Genomic DNA, 15,101 nt, shown 5'->3' with positions numbered 1-15,101 from the left:
TAATTCTGTTATGAGCTTTTCCATTGTCTTTGAATAGGTAAGAAATCACAAGCTAATAGGATACACAAATAGAAATAATAAGAAATATGTGTATGTATGGGTATGGTATTTCTATGCATTTTGCAACAACAGCGTTATAACAGTGGAATAGAGATCAGGGTTTCTCAATGTTCTGATCACTGAGTGTAAGTGTAGAACGTCAGCATGTCCAGTGTTTGTAATACATCTTTTCAAAGTATGTACATTGGAAATACAACCCTTTGTTTTTATATTATGACATGAACTGTGGATGAAATGAAGAACAGCGGGTGTTTAAAATGCTTTCTAGAGCAGCCACTTACCTGCAGGCCACACATGGAGAACGTCTGATGTACAGAAAGTGTACGTGCAGGCTGATCTGTGCTGATGACGTTTGTCTTTGGTCACAGTTATGCAGAGTAAACACTCCTTGCACTGGAATGTACATGTGCAGGCATTACATAAGACTTTCTAGTGAAAATAATATGCCTTAAGGTGCTCACAAGCCACCTCGACCTTTATTATTAATTGTGTGGGATTATTATTTGTTTACATGAAGGTTTAGCGATGATGACATCTGAATATCTGTGTGTGGGAGAGAGAGGGAGGGGCACAACTCAAAATTAGTTTCCTTTGGGACACTCATAATGGTCTGAACTTCCTCTTTTCTGGTTAAGGTGGCTATACTGTTAATAAAAACACAAACACACGGACAGAACTCACACAGTCACATTATTTTAGGCTCATCCACTTATCTTTCTTTTCTTTTGACTATGGCGGGATACCAGAAAAAGCACATACCTAAAAGGTCAAAACTCCACCATGTTGTTGTTATTGCTCTAATTGGAGAGTGCACTTGTGGTATTTGGATGACTGCTGATGCTTTGTGTTCTCAGTGAATCTGGGTTAGCTCTGCTCTGTCCTGCATGTCTTTGTGTGTGTGTGTGTGTGTAATGCGCGTCTGGGCCTCTTTAAAACCTACAGTAACACGGCTGCCTCAGTGAGTCAGAGGAGAGGGGACCACACACAGAGCACTGGAGCCCAGGCCAACACACACTCACTCCAACTCTCATGTACACACTGACTCACTAACTAGAATAAGAGACACCTACGGAGCGATATACTGCGGTTTGAACTATCACTTTGTCATCAGTTTATTTTGCATAATTACATAATTTCAGGTCTCTGAAAAGTGCTAATGAAGTGAGAATCTCAGAGGGGAGTTAAACTCACAAAGACATGTCATGTTTAGATTGGGAGAAAAAAAAAAAAAGGCTGCTACAAACACAGGACTGTGTGCGCGCCTAAACATCACAGGCATCAGGTTTCAAGTTGAGATGTCCTCGGAGGTTTTCATTTGCCAGGGAGAGAAATGGGGTGGAGATAAGAGGTCATGTTGGTGTTTGCTTCTTCACAGTTACATTAGACTTCTGGCCACGCAGAGCTCCCTGGGTAAGAAGTAAAAACTGTGCCAGTTAACTCTTCCAGTTAGGAAACAGGATTTGTGTCGTTTCTTTTTAATGAATATGTACAGTACTGTGTAAAAGTCTCCAGCCACTCCCCATTTTCATTTTCTTTGCTTCCAAGGAGTCCACTCCTTGTACCTTACCATTTTCAGAGGACTTGTTGTTGTTTGTTAAACCACTTACCACTGATTTAACCCCCTAAACTCCCCTAACTCAAGATGTGTTTACATTTAACAGACAACTTGGTAAAGACCAAAATTAAAATAGGATCTTTAGACACTTTATTCATAGTAGCCTGTCAGAATCTATATCTATAAAAATGGCAACAATAACACAGTTTACTGGGATAAAATAGTATTTCTGCCCCAACAAGGTGATTCCCAAAGAGCAATTAGCTGAAAACTGAAACATTTTGAGAAAACTGAACAGGTGGGCTAAAAACTATCTAGAACAGATGAACAGTATCTGTAAACCATGTCCTTAAGAAACAGAGGAAATAGAAAAAAAGAGAAAAAAGGCTGAGGTCTGCCAAATTACACATCAGACAGAAAAATCAGAGGCAACAGGTCCTTGGGAGGGTTGAATCAAAATTTGAAATTTTTGGTTCAAATCATTATCAATATGTATGGCGGTCAAGAGAGAGGTACAGTAGTCTACAGGCATCTATAAAACACAGTGGAGGCTCTGTCATGGTTTGGACTGCATATCAGCCTGTGGTGTTGGAGATTGTGTCAACATTGATGGAATTATGCACCTGGAATATTAACCTCAGATTTCAGTTGTGCATGCAATATCAACTAGAACACTTTGAGTCATGGACTAGACTCCCCAGAGTCTGCACCTCAAAATTATTGAAGCAAAAAATGGAAAAAAGGCAACGTCCAAAGAAGAGCTTTGAATGCCCTTCAAGAAGCCTGGAGAACTATTCCAGAAGAATACTTAAAGAAATTACAGGAAAGCTTGTTTAATAGAGGTTGTGTTGAAGAATGAAGTCAGTGATACCAAATACTGACTCGCAAGCTCATTAGAATTGCCTTATATACTGTATTTCCACGTGTGTCGATAAGCCACTGCTGTACCTTTCCCATTTTCCTAGCAATATACCAAAAAGAAAAAAAAAGGGTAGCTCAAGATTTTTGCACAGTACTGTAAATTTACAGCTTCAGGAAGCAGTAAACATTTATGAAAAGGCTGAAGCTAATCCTGACAGAAACATTTCAATAGAACCAGACTTTGCTTTGCTTTCAGAGTCAATAAATATTTTCCCCCCTCAGTCAGGGGAGGTCAGTCTGCACAGTGACGGGTCACAAAGTACAAACTGGCCTGTACAAATAACTACTTCAAGAGGGTGATTCAACAGCACTCCAGATATTCAGACATTTGTTTTCCTCTTTTTAAAAGAACTCTTCTGTATTTTAGTTTTAAAAAAAAGTGACAGGAAGAATAATTCAGAATTTAAACTAGATCAGTCCAAACACAAGAATAAGAACTGTGTGGTTTGGCAAACATTTATTTGTAATGGCAACGTATTTCAATATACACCCTACAAGAAAATCCCGTGTCTCCACAGCCATGCAGGCAGTCAGCTGGCCAAAATGAAAGGAGGCGATGACATCATGTGCAGTGTGAGGTCTTGGCAGAACAATTGAGCAGCCCAACATGGCAGCATGATTATGAAAGGTCAGAGCAGCAGTGTAAACATTTGCTTGTGGTTTTTGTCGAACGAAACCTGTTTACCATACTGCATGTTATTGCTTTAACTTTGTAACATGTTCGGAGGAAGCGCGAGGGGTGGGGGTGGGGGAGGTTCTGGAGCACAACTTTTCACAAAATGGTCTGTATGCATTGGCTAGGCCTTGTCTCAAGAAATATTTTAAGTATGCTGAACTTGAGTGACAGACACAGTTCTGAAGGATGACATTAAACAATATGTGATATACAGTCATTTTCAGCACATTGCAAAAATCAGAGCCACCTCACTGATGGTAAAATTATGCTTTTTGTTTTTTAAAAAAGTTTTTTTTTTTTTACTTTTGAAATAAAATAACACAAAATAAAAAAGATTTAATGCTTGTAGATATTTTTGACTGCATCTCTTCACTAAAACGTAACATCCTGAGCACCAAATATACCTTCTGCACTTGCTTGGGTATAAAGTTTGCTTTTAAAGTAACCATTTCAAAATTCAGTATTTGATCTGTCCGTGTGTCCTTTGTCCAAGAATCATAACAGGCTCAAAGGACTCTATTGGTTTAGTTCTACCAATCAACCCCGATTATGCTGGTGTCTACATGCTTCCTGCTCTCCTATTCAGACTTTGGTTTCTCCTGGATCAGCTCCACGGGTCAAAGCTGTGTTTCTGGTTGTAGTTCTGCAGCTCCATCTGGTCTTTGATCTGGTTCATCAGAATCTGAGACAAAAGCATTCCAGCCAGCTGCAAACCAGAAAACATGACAGAAGGTTCAACATGTGTCTCTTCTATTAGAAGCTGTGTGAGTGTTGATATGTAAGGCTCTACCTGTGGTATAGCCAGTCCCAGCGCAATGCCTCCTAGTAAGAACAGGTTGCTGTGGATCCAATCAACTATTTTGTCTATGCAGCCATTGGTGTGAATGCGGTTTCCAACCTTGATGTAATCCAATTCCTGAATGTCGTGACCACACATGGTGTTGATTACCTGCCCGCAAACGAGCACACAGGTAAAACACATGAAAAACAACAAAAATGAACCACAAAATTCAGTATCAGCATATTCTTAAAAGCAAGTTCACCGTGTCATTGCTTAAGATACAGCAGGAAAAGGGGACAGAGCAGCGTTCTCGGCTGGGGTTGTCCTTGCTGCAGTTGAAATATATGTTCTTTGACCAGTCCAAGTACGTCAAAGCACCACAGCAGTCAAACTGATGAGACAGAAGAGATCAGAAGATGGAGTAGCCACCTAAAGGCTGCCATCACCCCAACAATTCCCCCTTCAGACTAAATCCTTACCTCTTTCTGACCAAAATCAATAAGGTTTTGCAGATCAATATCATCTCTGTAGTGGACAATGGCGTTGTTGATCACCTCGGTCACTTTACCTCTTGCCTTGAAAGAAAATTGAAAAAGTATTTTATGGATTAAAAAAAAAAAAGTAAATAAAACAATGAAATAAATCTAGAATAATATGGACAAACTGCAGCAGAGGGCGCTCTCATCTTATAATACACAACCTCTCTCCCTGTGTGTGTTTGTTTGCTTCGTTGGCTGCCAACTCTGACAAGATCAGGAGTTGAGCAACCAAACGTGGCACACATGTACATGTTAGGGCCTTGAAGAGTTTCATCTCCATCAGATTTTGTAACGTCATCATGTTGCCTAGCAACCTAGACCTTTTAAAAATCATCCTATATTTAAATCTTACAACAATAACATCTCCTTTCTATCCAAAAACTTCAGTTATGTAACTAAGCAACTTCCTAGCAATGGGAAATAATGGCCTGTTTTTAAAGCAATATATTTTTATTTCACGACAATCACGTCAAATTTATATCCACAAAAGCTTAGTTATACACGATACAATATATTATATAATCATGTTGCACAGCAACCAAGTAGCGATGAGCTAAAATGACCTTTATTTGTTGTTGTTTGTTTTAAATAAAAAAAATTAATATCATGTGCAACATCATTAATAGGCAAAAAAAAGTAGTCTTAAGCACCAGTTTGGAGAGTGCTTTTCAAGGTTTTATATTAATGTGAAGCTACTGTATAACCTCTCATATGACTAGTGCTGATATTCTGTATAAACATAAAACAAAACTGTATAAAAATCATCAAATGATAAAGATCCCCCCAAAAAACCATCACACCCAAAGTTATTTATTATAGAATCAGCAACAAAAGAAACCTATTTAAGTTTTGAAAGAGTTGAGAATACAGAGAACCCAAATACATTTGTGTTTACATTATTCTGATTGATAGAACAGTCCATATTGTTGGATTACCTTATCTGAAAAGATGAAGCCCAGGACACCAGCAGTCAGCTGCAGGATGAAGATCACGATCAGACAGATACAGAACTGGGAGGAGGGAAAAAGAGCAGTCGTTACCACATTGTAATTTAAACCACCTCCTGTGTCTCCATGAAGCTGTTTCTTATGAGCGCCCTCACTTGTAAAAAAAATGTGCAGATTAAGCAAGAAAGCAGAGAACAACTAGTGAACTCCAGGAAGCAAAATATTTTTAATGGTTTCCTAGTGTAACCTGTTTGCTTGGCATAATATCACAAATATAACCAGTGATCTTAAAAGATTGTGTATCTGGACCCTTACAGGTATAATAAAAACTTAAAAATCCATTAAATTCTTCTTCCTCACTGTTTGCAAGAGGCAGAGGTTTTCTCGGAGGGACCCCACACAACCGCAGAAGGTGATGATGAACATGAGGACCCCCACGATCAACAGCAATACAGCGGGGTCCACAGCGAGACAAGCGAGCGCTGTTTCTAAAGCAGAACGGGAGAGAGAAGACACTCAAAGGATAACACAGACAGAGGGTGCTGGTTGGGAAACATTTCTGGAAAAATTATTCAGAAACTGCGTTTTCAAGCATGTTTCTAGTGAAAAAGTGGACTTCATAAATAGAAAATTGTTTTACCTGCGTGTTTCACTATGCGGGCATACACTCCAATTAACACCAACACCAGAGAAATTATCTGAGAACAAAAACATAGAAAAAAAGATTACCCAAGATTTCTTTATACTTGGGGCAATTAAAAAAATTAGAAGTGAAGTATAATATGCACTCGAGGGGAATATGAAGAAATATTTCTTTTATGTTTCTGCTTGTACAGGGTGCGTCATCATCTTTCCAGAACACTCAATTACAATAATAAGAAAAATGTGCAGTGGCTATACATGAGTCACCGATAAGGCTGCACTGATGATTTTCCAGAAACATTCACTCTGAATCTGTGTTAAACTGCAAGACTTCATCACCAACAATCGGTTGTTAAAACTAGGAGATTTTTCCAGTCCCTCTGCATTAATCTGACTATATTAACCTACAGCAACCTGCAGACTTCATTAAAAAAAATAAAGGCTCTTTCACTCTGCACTGTTTTCTCAGTCTCAATAGAATAATAGTAAATACTCTTCCCAGCCTGAATGACATAGATCGAGTTACCGCAGACACTGCGCCTTAATGTGGTGGGAGAGAGAGGTCAGGTTTGTCTTTTTGGAAGTGTTTAGTTTCACAGTCAAAGGGAAAAATAGGAAAAAAACAGAGGTGATATTAGAAGGTAATTCATGTCTGCATGCGAGTCAGTAATTCCCATGAAAAGCGGTGCGCACTACAAGACTCACTGTAGCTGGAGGGAATAGAAATGGCAACACATTCCATACAAGTTTTTACACAGACTTATCCTGTTTGTACACGAGCACTGCTTTAATACTGCTGGCACACTTATGCACAACAAAAACATGCAAAAAATGGAACAATTACAAATATAATAGAATGTGCAAAGGAAAAACTTCTACAAACACTGAGCAAGGACATAAGAAAAACACTGAAACTTCATGTCAGCTCTTAGTTTAAGCATTGTAATTTTCTTATAGAAACTGAAGTCTCCTCACATGGATCTAAACCTCAGCTGGTTTAATCTGCAACAAGAGATCAACTCTAAAAATGCTGTAAGAAATCTCCTTAAGTTCTGGCCCACGGTCACCTGACACCGCACCCCACTGATGGGAACTTTCTTTTGTTTACAACCCACCTTCTCAGCTTTTACATAATTTGCGGAATTTTAGCTTGAATGATGTTATTCAGTTCAGTTATTTGTTGAAATGGAGACGTATCACCACCTGCACAACCTGGCAACCTCTGTCAGGAAACAGATGTGAGGTGGGGACATTAAAGAAATGTGTGGCCCCATGAGGACACTGACCCTGAAAGTCTGCTTGGCAGTTGAATACGTAACAAAAAAGGAAATCAGTGAAACTGGGAAAACTCCTTTGTGTTCACCTTTTCTGGTGGCTGAAACAAACCACAGCAGTCTTGTTTACCTGGTGAAGACATGTGTAACCTTGATACTGACTGAGGTGACCAAATCCAATCCTGATTTTCAAAGTGAGAATAAAACTTAGTCAATGTTTAAACACTGAGCTGAGAACACCTGGTGTATTTGTTTGTGTGCATGCCTTTGTGAGTGAGACCCATACTTCCTTCTCCCTTCTAATCTTTCCCTCAGTTTCACCCTGAACACCAAAGTTAAAGAACAACTAAGTGAAACAAAGCAGCAAAGTGTGCTGCTGGCCGCTGACAAGGAAACGATGCCTTACATGGTTGGCATAACTGAAATCACAGCATAAACGTCTTTGAACTGTCTATTTGTTATTCAAATGTCCCCTGGAAGCTCCAAAGACAAATGATTAACCAGCACGCAGAGTTCCTAAAATAAAGGTCACCACACGCTGAGATCAGTTAGTCAATGCTTTTATAATAGCGCGCGATTACTTACCCAAAATATAAAATTAAATATGAATAGCAGGTACTTCACAACTGGGCTGACAAACGTAAACTCCTCGTCAGATCTAGGTGCGCCTCTGCTTGTTCGTGCCATGGCGACAGGTGAGCGTCTTTATTCAAGTTTGCGCGCAAAAAGAGCCAAGAGCTGGGAAAAGGTGTTTCCGAAGGTTAAACCGAACACCTCTCAGCATGATGACGACGACTGATTTGCTGACATGCTGACACATAACAGTAAGGTAACGAGTTCCCAGCTGCCCGCCGACCCTGGTTGATAGTAGCTGGGTGTGTAAAAACTGGGTGTTTCCATTTTTCCCACTGTTTTTTTTTTTTTTTTTTTTGTGTGTGTGTGTTTGTTTTGTTTTATTTTTTTCACAACAGATCAGACAACATGGGGCACTAAATGTCCCCTGATATTAACAGGGTCCAAGCACTGATTTAAAAGATTAAGTTGATATTTTATTAATTGGAAACAACGGATACATTATAAATAAAAACAAAAATAAAAGCCCAATTGTAGGTAAACATGTATGAGAGCAACATCAGAGACAAAACAGGGCAAAAAATAGCATATGGAAAAAAATATGTTTTTTTTTCTTTTCTAGTCTATCAGAAAAATGTAAACGTGAACCACCTTTGAGCTACAACTGTCCTCTCGCTGCCTGCTTTTATTTTGAAGGCACGATATCTTCATAACATCCGCTTTACCTAGAGGTTATTTCCGTGTTTATTAGGATGCGTGCAGAAGTAGTAATCAGTCAATTTTATAGAAATATATAAAATACGAAAATGGCGTGGAAAAGCGAAGGTTTGTGCGATGTTGCGCGTTTGTTTGCTAGTAGGTCTATTTATTTTCTTTAGCTCAGAGAAGACTTCTTAAAACAATTAGGCTGTTAAGCTAACGTTGCTAATTCTCTCTATTTGTGTAGCTGTAGCCTGTTAATTGCGGTTTCTAGTTAAATTATGTGGTGTTTTCGCTCCAAAACATTTGTTTCCAATGTCTTCGGCAGACTGTGTTCTTCCTCCAGCCTCTCTGCGTCTCCTTGTCCCTCCGGTGAGACTCATGTCTGCCTTCGTGTGGCAGGTAGCGCAGCAGCTCAAAGTGATGCAGTACGACAAGCTGGCGGACTTCATCAGTTTGGCAACAGAGATGGTCCCAGAGCTGCTCAGTCCTTCCCAGAAGGCTCAGCTCATCCTGGGCCTGAGAGCAAGGGTAAGGGATTAGGCCCAACTGTAAATACATTTTAATGTCAGTGAAGCTGAGATGAGGAATTAATAACCTATACTAATGTAGTACTTATCTATGTGGCCCCTGAGAAGGTCTTTTCCTGCTTTCACCTTAATGTGCCAGTGCATATCTAAGTAATAATATATATGGTAGGTTTTGAATATTGTTGTTAACTACAATTTACATTTTAACCACATTTAACCACATTTCTAAGGCTTTGGTACTCAATCGAACTACTTGGAACAGTGGTGAACGTTCCCAGGTGTGGCCAACCTACCAAAAGTACTCCAAGAGTACATCCACAACTCATCCAGGTGGTTGCAAAACAGTCTTGTTACATCTGGCATAAAAGTAACACAGCATTTCATAAAAAAAAACATCATACCAACAGTAAAACATGGAAGTGGTAATGTGACAGTCTGAAGTTACTTTGTTGTTTCAGGACAGGGTGACTTGCTATAATTGGTGGAACCATGAATTCTGCTCTATTCTAGAAAATCCTGAAGGAGAATGTCCAGCTATCGGGTCATGCCCTAAAAGTTTTTTATTTAGGTTATTTATTCAGCTTATCTTTGTCTAATATTGCAACTTGTTTGATGTAAGTGTGAGAACCAGACAAAAATCTGATCTCAGGAGGGTGGCAAATACTTTTTCACAGCACTTAATGTAAGGCATGAGTTCAGTTATTCATCATTTCATTCATTACATTTTTGTTGCTTTCGAAGTTAAAGTGTTTTGTGTTTCTTGTTATTACACGCCTAAATAGTGTGCTTCTGCTCATAGTGGCAGTCATTTTTTTCACAGTGTGTCGTGATCTTCTTTTTTTGCAGCTGGTTCTTGAGCTGTGTCGAGGTGATGGTGTATCCAACCTGCAGATGATCCAGAGTCAACTAGATAAAATCCACATCTGCAGTGCTGAGCTGAGCTCCAATGAGGAGATGGTGGGTGTTTTTAAAGACAATTCAGAGCTGTTTCATCACCAAATGTAAAAAAGACAAACAAGCAAGCAAACAAAAACTTAGGCAAACTGTGAGCTTTAGGAAAAGATAGATTAAAAATACAGAAAAAAAAAACCTTTTTCCTGTATTTTGTAAAGCAAAAGCTTTGTTGTGTCTTCTTTTTGACAGGCCAGTTCTGATATATTGAAGACATCATACAGCAACTTTGCTAGCCTGGTTCAGAACATTTTGAATGTTCCTTTTGAGAAGGAGTTCTTTTTTCAGGTAAGTTGGTTTCTGAAAAATTCACAAGTCTTAAGTTTTGAAGCCTCTGATTTAGCCACAATCAGTGGCTCATACGGTTCTAACTTATCAGTCACAAGGTAGCCACAATCTGTTTTATTGTTTCCTGCAAATGGTACCATAATTTACATGTTGTATTAAGTAAGACTTTAAACTTATGAATGCATCACAAAATTATCAGTGAAGTGTTTACTGAGGCTGTAGGGTCATTTTCTCATTCTCTTCCATTCAATTGGACTTCTTTTAGAACCAGATTGGTTTTCCCCTGCACTTCTATATTGGCTTCATTTTTCAGAAAGGGAAGCTATGCACAGTTTTAATGTATAATGCAGTGGTTCCCAAACTTTTTTGATGGGCCCCCTTTGTTTAGATAAGAAAATGTTCTTTAGGAGTGCGGGCCTGCACACACACACACGCACAAACACATCCTCCAACCACACACACCCATATTTTGCTACATTGCGGTTTATTTCACACCTCAAACATTTAGTAAACAATTAAGCAAATACAAGTAATCTGCAATAAATTACAGGTAGCAATGAAATAAACTACTGCTCTTTACGTACGTCCAGACCGGGTATTTTTGAAAAGCAGCTGTTTCGTCAACAGTAAACAGCGTTTAGAATCACCAAAACGGAGATTATTTAAAACTCATTTTTTTGCGTTTAGCACGAGGAATACAAGTTTGTAACCTCTAAGGATGTTTTTTCTCTTACAACGTTATTGTTTACATGAGATGAATTGCAGAATGGCAGATGAGACAAAATACTGTTACTGTTAATCTGACTATCTGCAGTTTTTACAGCTTACATTAGAGATCGAACCGATATTACACCGGTATCGGTCCGATACTGACCTAAATACTGGATTGGATATCGGCGAGAAATAAAAATGTAATCCGATCCATTAAATATCAAAAAGCACCTCACAAAACTTGCGACATGGCGAACTCGGCTCATAACCGTAGCACGTCGGAGCAGTATGCCTCACGTGATAGAGCGGCTGTGTGTATTTGTAGCCGCTGCCAAACCAGCATTTCATCTCCGAGGAAGTTATCCCAGAGAAGTAAAGCAAGTGTGTAAGTTCATCTCTGAATGTTTGTAAAGCATTCCCGCGTTAAGCTTAACAACCGATATATGGAGCGACTGCCTCTCTCCCTCCCTCTGCTGCTGAGTAATCGTGAAACTGATCAATGATCAGCTGATCGGCTTTTCTGTGAGTCCGTCTCTCTTCTTTGTTTCTTCGCACCAGAAAAGAAACCAGCGGCTGAACAACAGCAGCACCTTTAAGCTTGATAAGCTGTCGTTAGAATTTATTTAATATTACTTTCTACACCAGGATCCTTTTTCACGTAGCTGACGGCTGGTAACTGTGCAGGGGCGGATCTAGCAAAGTTTAGCCAGGGGGGCAGGTAGGGGCATTAACAGGGAAAAGGGGCACAAAGACATACTTTTCTTTCTTATTCTCATTTAAAATATCTAGCTTTTAATAAATAATTATCTGAATCTTACACCCAAAGTTTTAATCTGATGTAAATGTATAGAAGTCCATTACTGTATATAGTAACTGTTAAGTCTAATATACCCTAAGCTATAGTACTTTTTCCTTTGGGAAGATACCATCTGTGAATTCTGCAATTCTGTTGAAGAAAGATGTTGAATCTATTTAATTATTCTTGAAAAATAATTTATTTCTGTTTTTTTTTTTCACCTGCATCAAATTAAAGTTGATTATGTCGATTAAGCATCATGAGGTGGAGGGTGGGGGTGGTTCCTATTTTTTTTGCTGGGAGTTTGCAACCCTATTAGTTAGGTTGCTTAATATTTCTGCTAAGTACTCTTTAAAATACCAGAATAGGGAGGATGGAGTAGGTTTAAGTTTATTAGATTGATCAGTGTTGCTGAACTATGAAATATTTTGGGTGCAGTGTATTTTTACATACAGGTATAACAGAATAGCTTTAGTGTTGTTGTTTATTTAAACTTGAGTATGAACTTATACAAAATGCAGCAAGATATTTAAAAAACAGTTTTATTGATTAAAAGACACACTATATCGGATTCATATCGGTATCGGCAGATATCCAAATTTATGATATCGGTATCGGTATCGGACATAAAAAAGTGGTATCGTGCCATCTCTAGCTTACATACACACACACACACACAGTTACTGTCCCTCCATTTAGAAAAGCAGAGGCGTCACGGTGTAATTATTTTACGTGTAGTTGTTTTTTCCTGTGTAATAATGTTCAACATTGCTGTCAATACATTTTTCAAAAAATGCGTCTCTGTGCAAAATGGGTTCAAAAACATAAACAACTGTGGGATACTGTTTGTCCGTGATTTAGACAGGGGGAACAAATCGTGGCAGGATCAGCCTGATATTATTTTACTGTATAAAGAGCTAACATCTCCAAAATGCCAGGAGTAGTTAGTCATTACAAAACATGTTTGTGAACTAAAAATCAAGAATGTTGGATACTGTTTGCCCGTGATTTGGAGAGCCCAGTGCGTGCTCCCGACGAAGGGAAAAGCAATTATGCAGGGGAGACCTACCTTGGCACTTGTGCAGGTGAAACCAAGGGAAGATATGCTTCACCATATTTTCTAGTCTTTGGCTTGGAATGAAGTTGGTTTGAAACATATTCAGCAATGCTTCATCTCCTGCAATGTGGGCGAAGACTAGCAGTGTCCAAGCTTTTGGTTTTTTCCCCTTTTCATACCGCGCCCCCTGCAGTGGCGAGAAGGGATTCACCAGCCCACTTTGGGAAGCTCTGGTATAATGTATGCTTCAAAGCAAGTAGATGAACCTATAGTTCAGATATGATTTCTTTAGGAGGTTTTTCCTGCCAACTATGGCTCCGCCTACAACCAAAGGATCCAGCAGCTTGTGTCTGTCTTCCTGTCCAGACTTGAAGAGCTGCTGCCAGTACCAGACCTGCAGCAGGTACTCCAGCAGTACTACAAAAGTAACTTTGCAGCACAAGATCAAAATTTGTAACCTCTAAGATTTTTTGTTCTCTTACAACCTGCATTTCTGTGGTCTTTTCTTTCCATCTTAGACAGCAGCTTGGTTCAATGAAACACCTGTATCAGAAGAAATTGGACTCCATCTGTCTGAACCCTTCAGTTTGAAGACCCTGCTGCATCATCACAGACAGACGGGGACTCTAAGTTCAGGTGAGAACCTTTTTTTTTAAATGAAGTATTATAAATGAGTGAGTAATGTGTAATATATCGGGCTTTCTTCTCTGACAGCATGGTCAAGCAGTGAGGACGATGTCATTTTATCCACACTAGCCCTCCCTTCTCAAACTGTCGCAGAGAGGTTCACTGAGGCTTATAGTCAGGAAGATCATGACAGTGAAGAACAAACACCATCACTGGAGGGATTAGAAGAAGAATCAAGTCAAAGCTTTGATGTCACGGCAGATGATTGGCTGCCAAAAAAGAAACCAGGTCAGAAAAAAAAGTAGGAGACCAATATTACTCTTGAATCAGTTAGTCTTATCTCTCTGACTTGCTGTGCTTTGTGCTGTTTTCAGGTCCTTTCTCTTGTTTATTCATCTGCCCTCAGTGCTCATTCACACACCGCATAAAAAGAAAAGTCCAGGAGCACATCCAGAGTGAGCACCAGATAACCGCTTCTATTCCCACAAACTTTTCTGGGAAAAAAGTCAGGAGGAAGATGCGTCAGAAAAGTCAGAATGCTGTGAAAAATCAAGGAGAAGGTGACTCGGAGAAACAGAGGAAAACCAAACCAAAAAGTGTGGCTAAAAACTGGGAACGCAAGCAGAAAAAGGACAATGTAGAAAATAAGGAAAGGCGTAGATGGAAAGAGCCCGCGCAGGAAGACGGAAGGTTTCTGAGCACGCGACCTGTGAACAAAAACTTCACTGAGAAAGAAACCAAATGTCCGATGTGTGAAAAGTTCTTTGAACATCCAAATCAATTGAAGACTCACATGAAGCTCCACAGCTTCCCCTACCGCTGCAGCCAGTGCGAGAAGGGATTCACCAGCCCATCAGGCTTTTATCAGCACCAGAGGCTTCATAAGAGAGGACGAATATTCATCTGTAACCAGTGCAACAAGGGATTCCTGTGCAGGTACTCACTCAAGCAGCATGAACGCCTGCACGACGGTCCCACCAACTTGTGCAACATCTGCGGGAAATGGTTCAGCAAAGCTGGCATCACAAGACACATGCAGATGCACAGAGGGGAGAAAAACTACCTCTGTAGGAAATCCTTTTGATGCGAGCTGCTGCTTCGGTCTCTGGGGGGCGCCTTACACCTGCGTCCAGTGCGGCAAGGGTTTCTCCAGCAAAAGTCACCTAAATGTCCATATCCGCTCTCATACAGGGGAGCGCCCATACCTGTGCTCTGAATGCCCCAAGCGTTTCCTTACGTTAAACTGCCTGAAGAGACACACACTCAGCCACAATGGGGTGAAACCATTCAAGTGTCCGAACTGCGAGAGAGAATTCTCGCAGCAGGGGAATCTGAAAAGACACCTTGCCATTCATAAACCCCACATGTAGTTTGCAGTTCTTATTTTATTGTCAGGAAAACAAGTTTATTTCAAACCAGAATTCCAGAATAAACTTCCTTTTGTTCGAAGAAACAAGTGTGCGAAGCATTAACC

The 15,101-nt window shown here is 39.7% G+C and overlaps 2 protein-coding genes across 2 annotated transcripts; one reads left to right on the top strand and one right to left on the bottom strand.

Annotated features, from left to right (window-relative positions):
* Window positions 1-2,976: 2,976 nt before the first annotated feature.
* On the bottom strand, window positions 2,977-8,286 carry tspan33a (tetraspanin 33a). The gene is made up of 8 exons (XM_031726574.2): window positions 7,981-8,286; window positions 6,120-6,177; window positions 5,840-5,967; window positions 5,468-5,542; window positions 4,473-4,568; window positions 4,256-4,384; window positions 4,003-4,161; window positions 2,977-3,918 (listed from the first exon to the last, which is right to left on the bottom strand). Exons 1-8 carry the CDS (start codon window positions 8,080-8,082, stop codon window positions 3,817-3,819), a joined length of 849 nt encoding a protein of 282 aa, XP_031582434.1. The 5' UTR covers window positions 8,083-8,286; the 3' UTR covers window positions 2,977-3,816.
* Window positions 8,287-8,642: 356 nt separating this feature from the next.
* LOC116309856 (histone-lysine N-methyltransferase PRDM9-like) lies at window positions 8,643-14,711 on the top strand. The gene is made up of 8 exons (XM_031726570.2): window positions 8,643-8,793; window positions 8,996-9,198; window positions 10,044-10,154; window positions 10,341-10,436; window positions 13,293-13,403; window positions 13,519-13,636; window positions 13,715-13,915; window positions 14,002-14,711. Exons 1-8 carry the CDS (start codon window positions 8,775-8,777, stop codon window positions 14,709-14,711), a joined length of 1,569 nt encoding a protein of 522 aa, XP_031582430.2. The 5' UTR covers window positions 8,643-8,774.
* The last annotated feature ends 390 nt before the right edge of the window (window positions 14,712-15,101 follow it).

Source organism: Oreochromis aureus, linkage group 17 (assembly GCF_013358895.1).
Source record: "Oreochromis aureus strain Israel breed Guangdong linkage group 17, ZZ_aureus, whole genome shotgun sequence".
NCBI classification, from domain to species: Eukaryota; Metazoa; Chordata; class Actinopteri; order Cichliformes; family Cichlidae; genus Oreochromis; species Oreochromis aureus.
Note: the sequence above shows the minus strand (reverse complement) of the source record. Positions and strands in the feature narration are given on the sequence as shown.

Excerpts from the sequence above, each read along its gene's own strand:
- tspan33a (XM_031726574.2), bottom strand. The coding sequence starts at position 8,082 with ATGGCACGAACAAGCAGAGGCGCACCTAGATCTGACGAGGAGTTTACG. Across the intron at positions 5,543-5,839 it reads ACCTCTGCCTCTTGCAAACA|TTCTGTATCTGTCTGATCGT; the intron begins GTGAGGAAGAAG and ends CCCTCCTCCCAG. Across the intron at positions 4,569-5,467 it reads GCTTCATCTTTTCAGATAAG|GCAAGAGGTAAAGTGACCGA; the intron begins GTAATCCAACAA and ends TTTTCTTTCAAG.
- LOC116309856 (XM_031726570.2), top strand. Across the intron at positions 9,199-10,043 it reads TCCTGGGCCTGAGAGCAAGG|CTGGTTCTTGAGCTGTGTCG; the intron begins GTAAGGGATTAG and ends CTTTTTTTGCAG. Across the intron at positions 13,404-13,518 it reads CAGTACCAGACCTGCAGCAG|ACAGCAGCTTGGTTCAATGA; the intron begins GTACTCCAGCAG and ends TTTCCATCTTAG.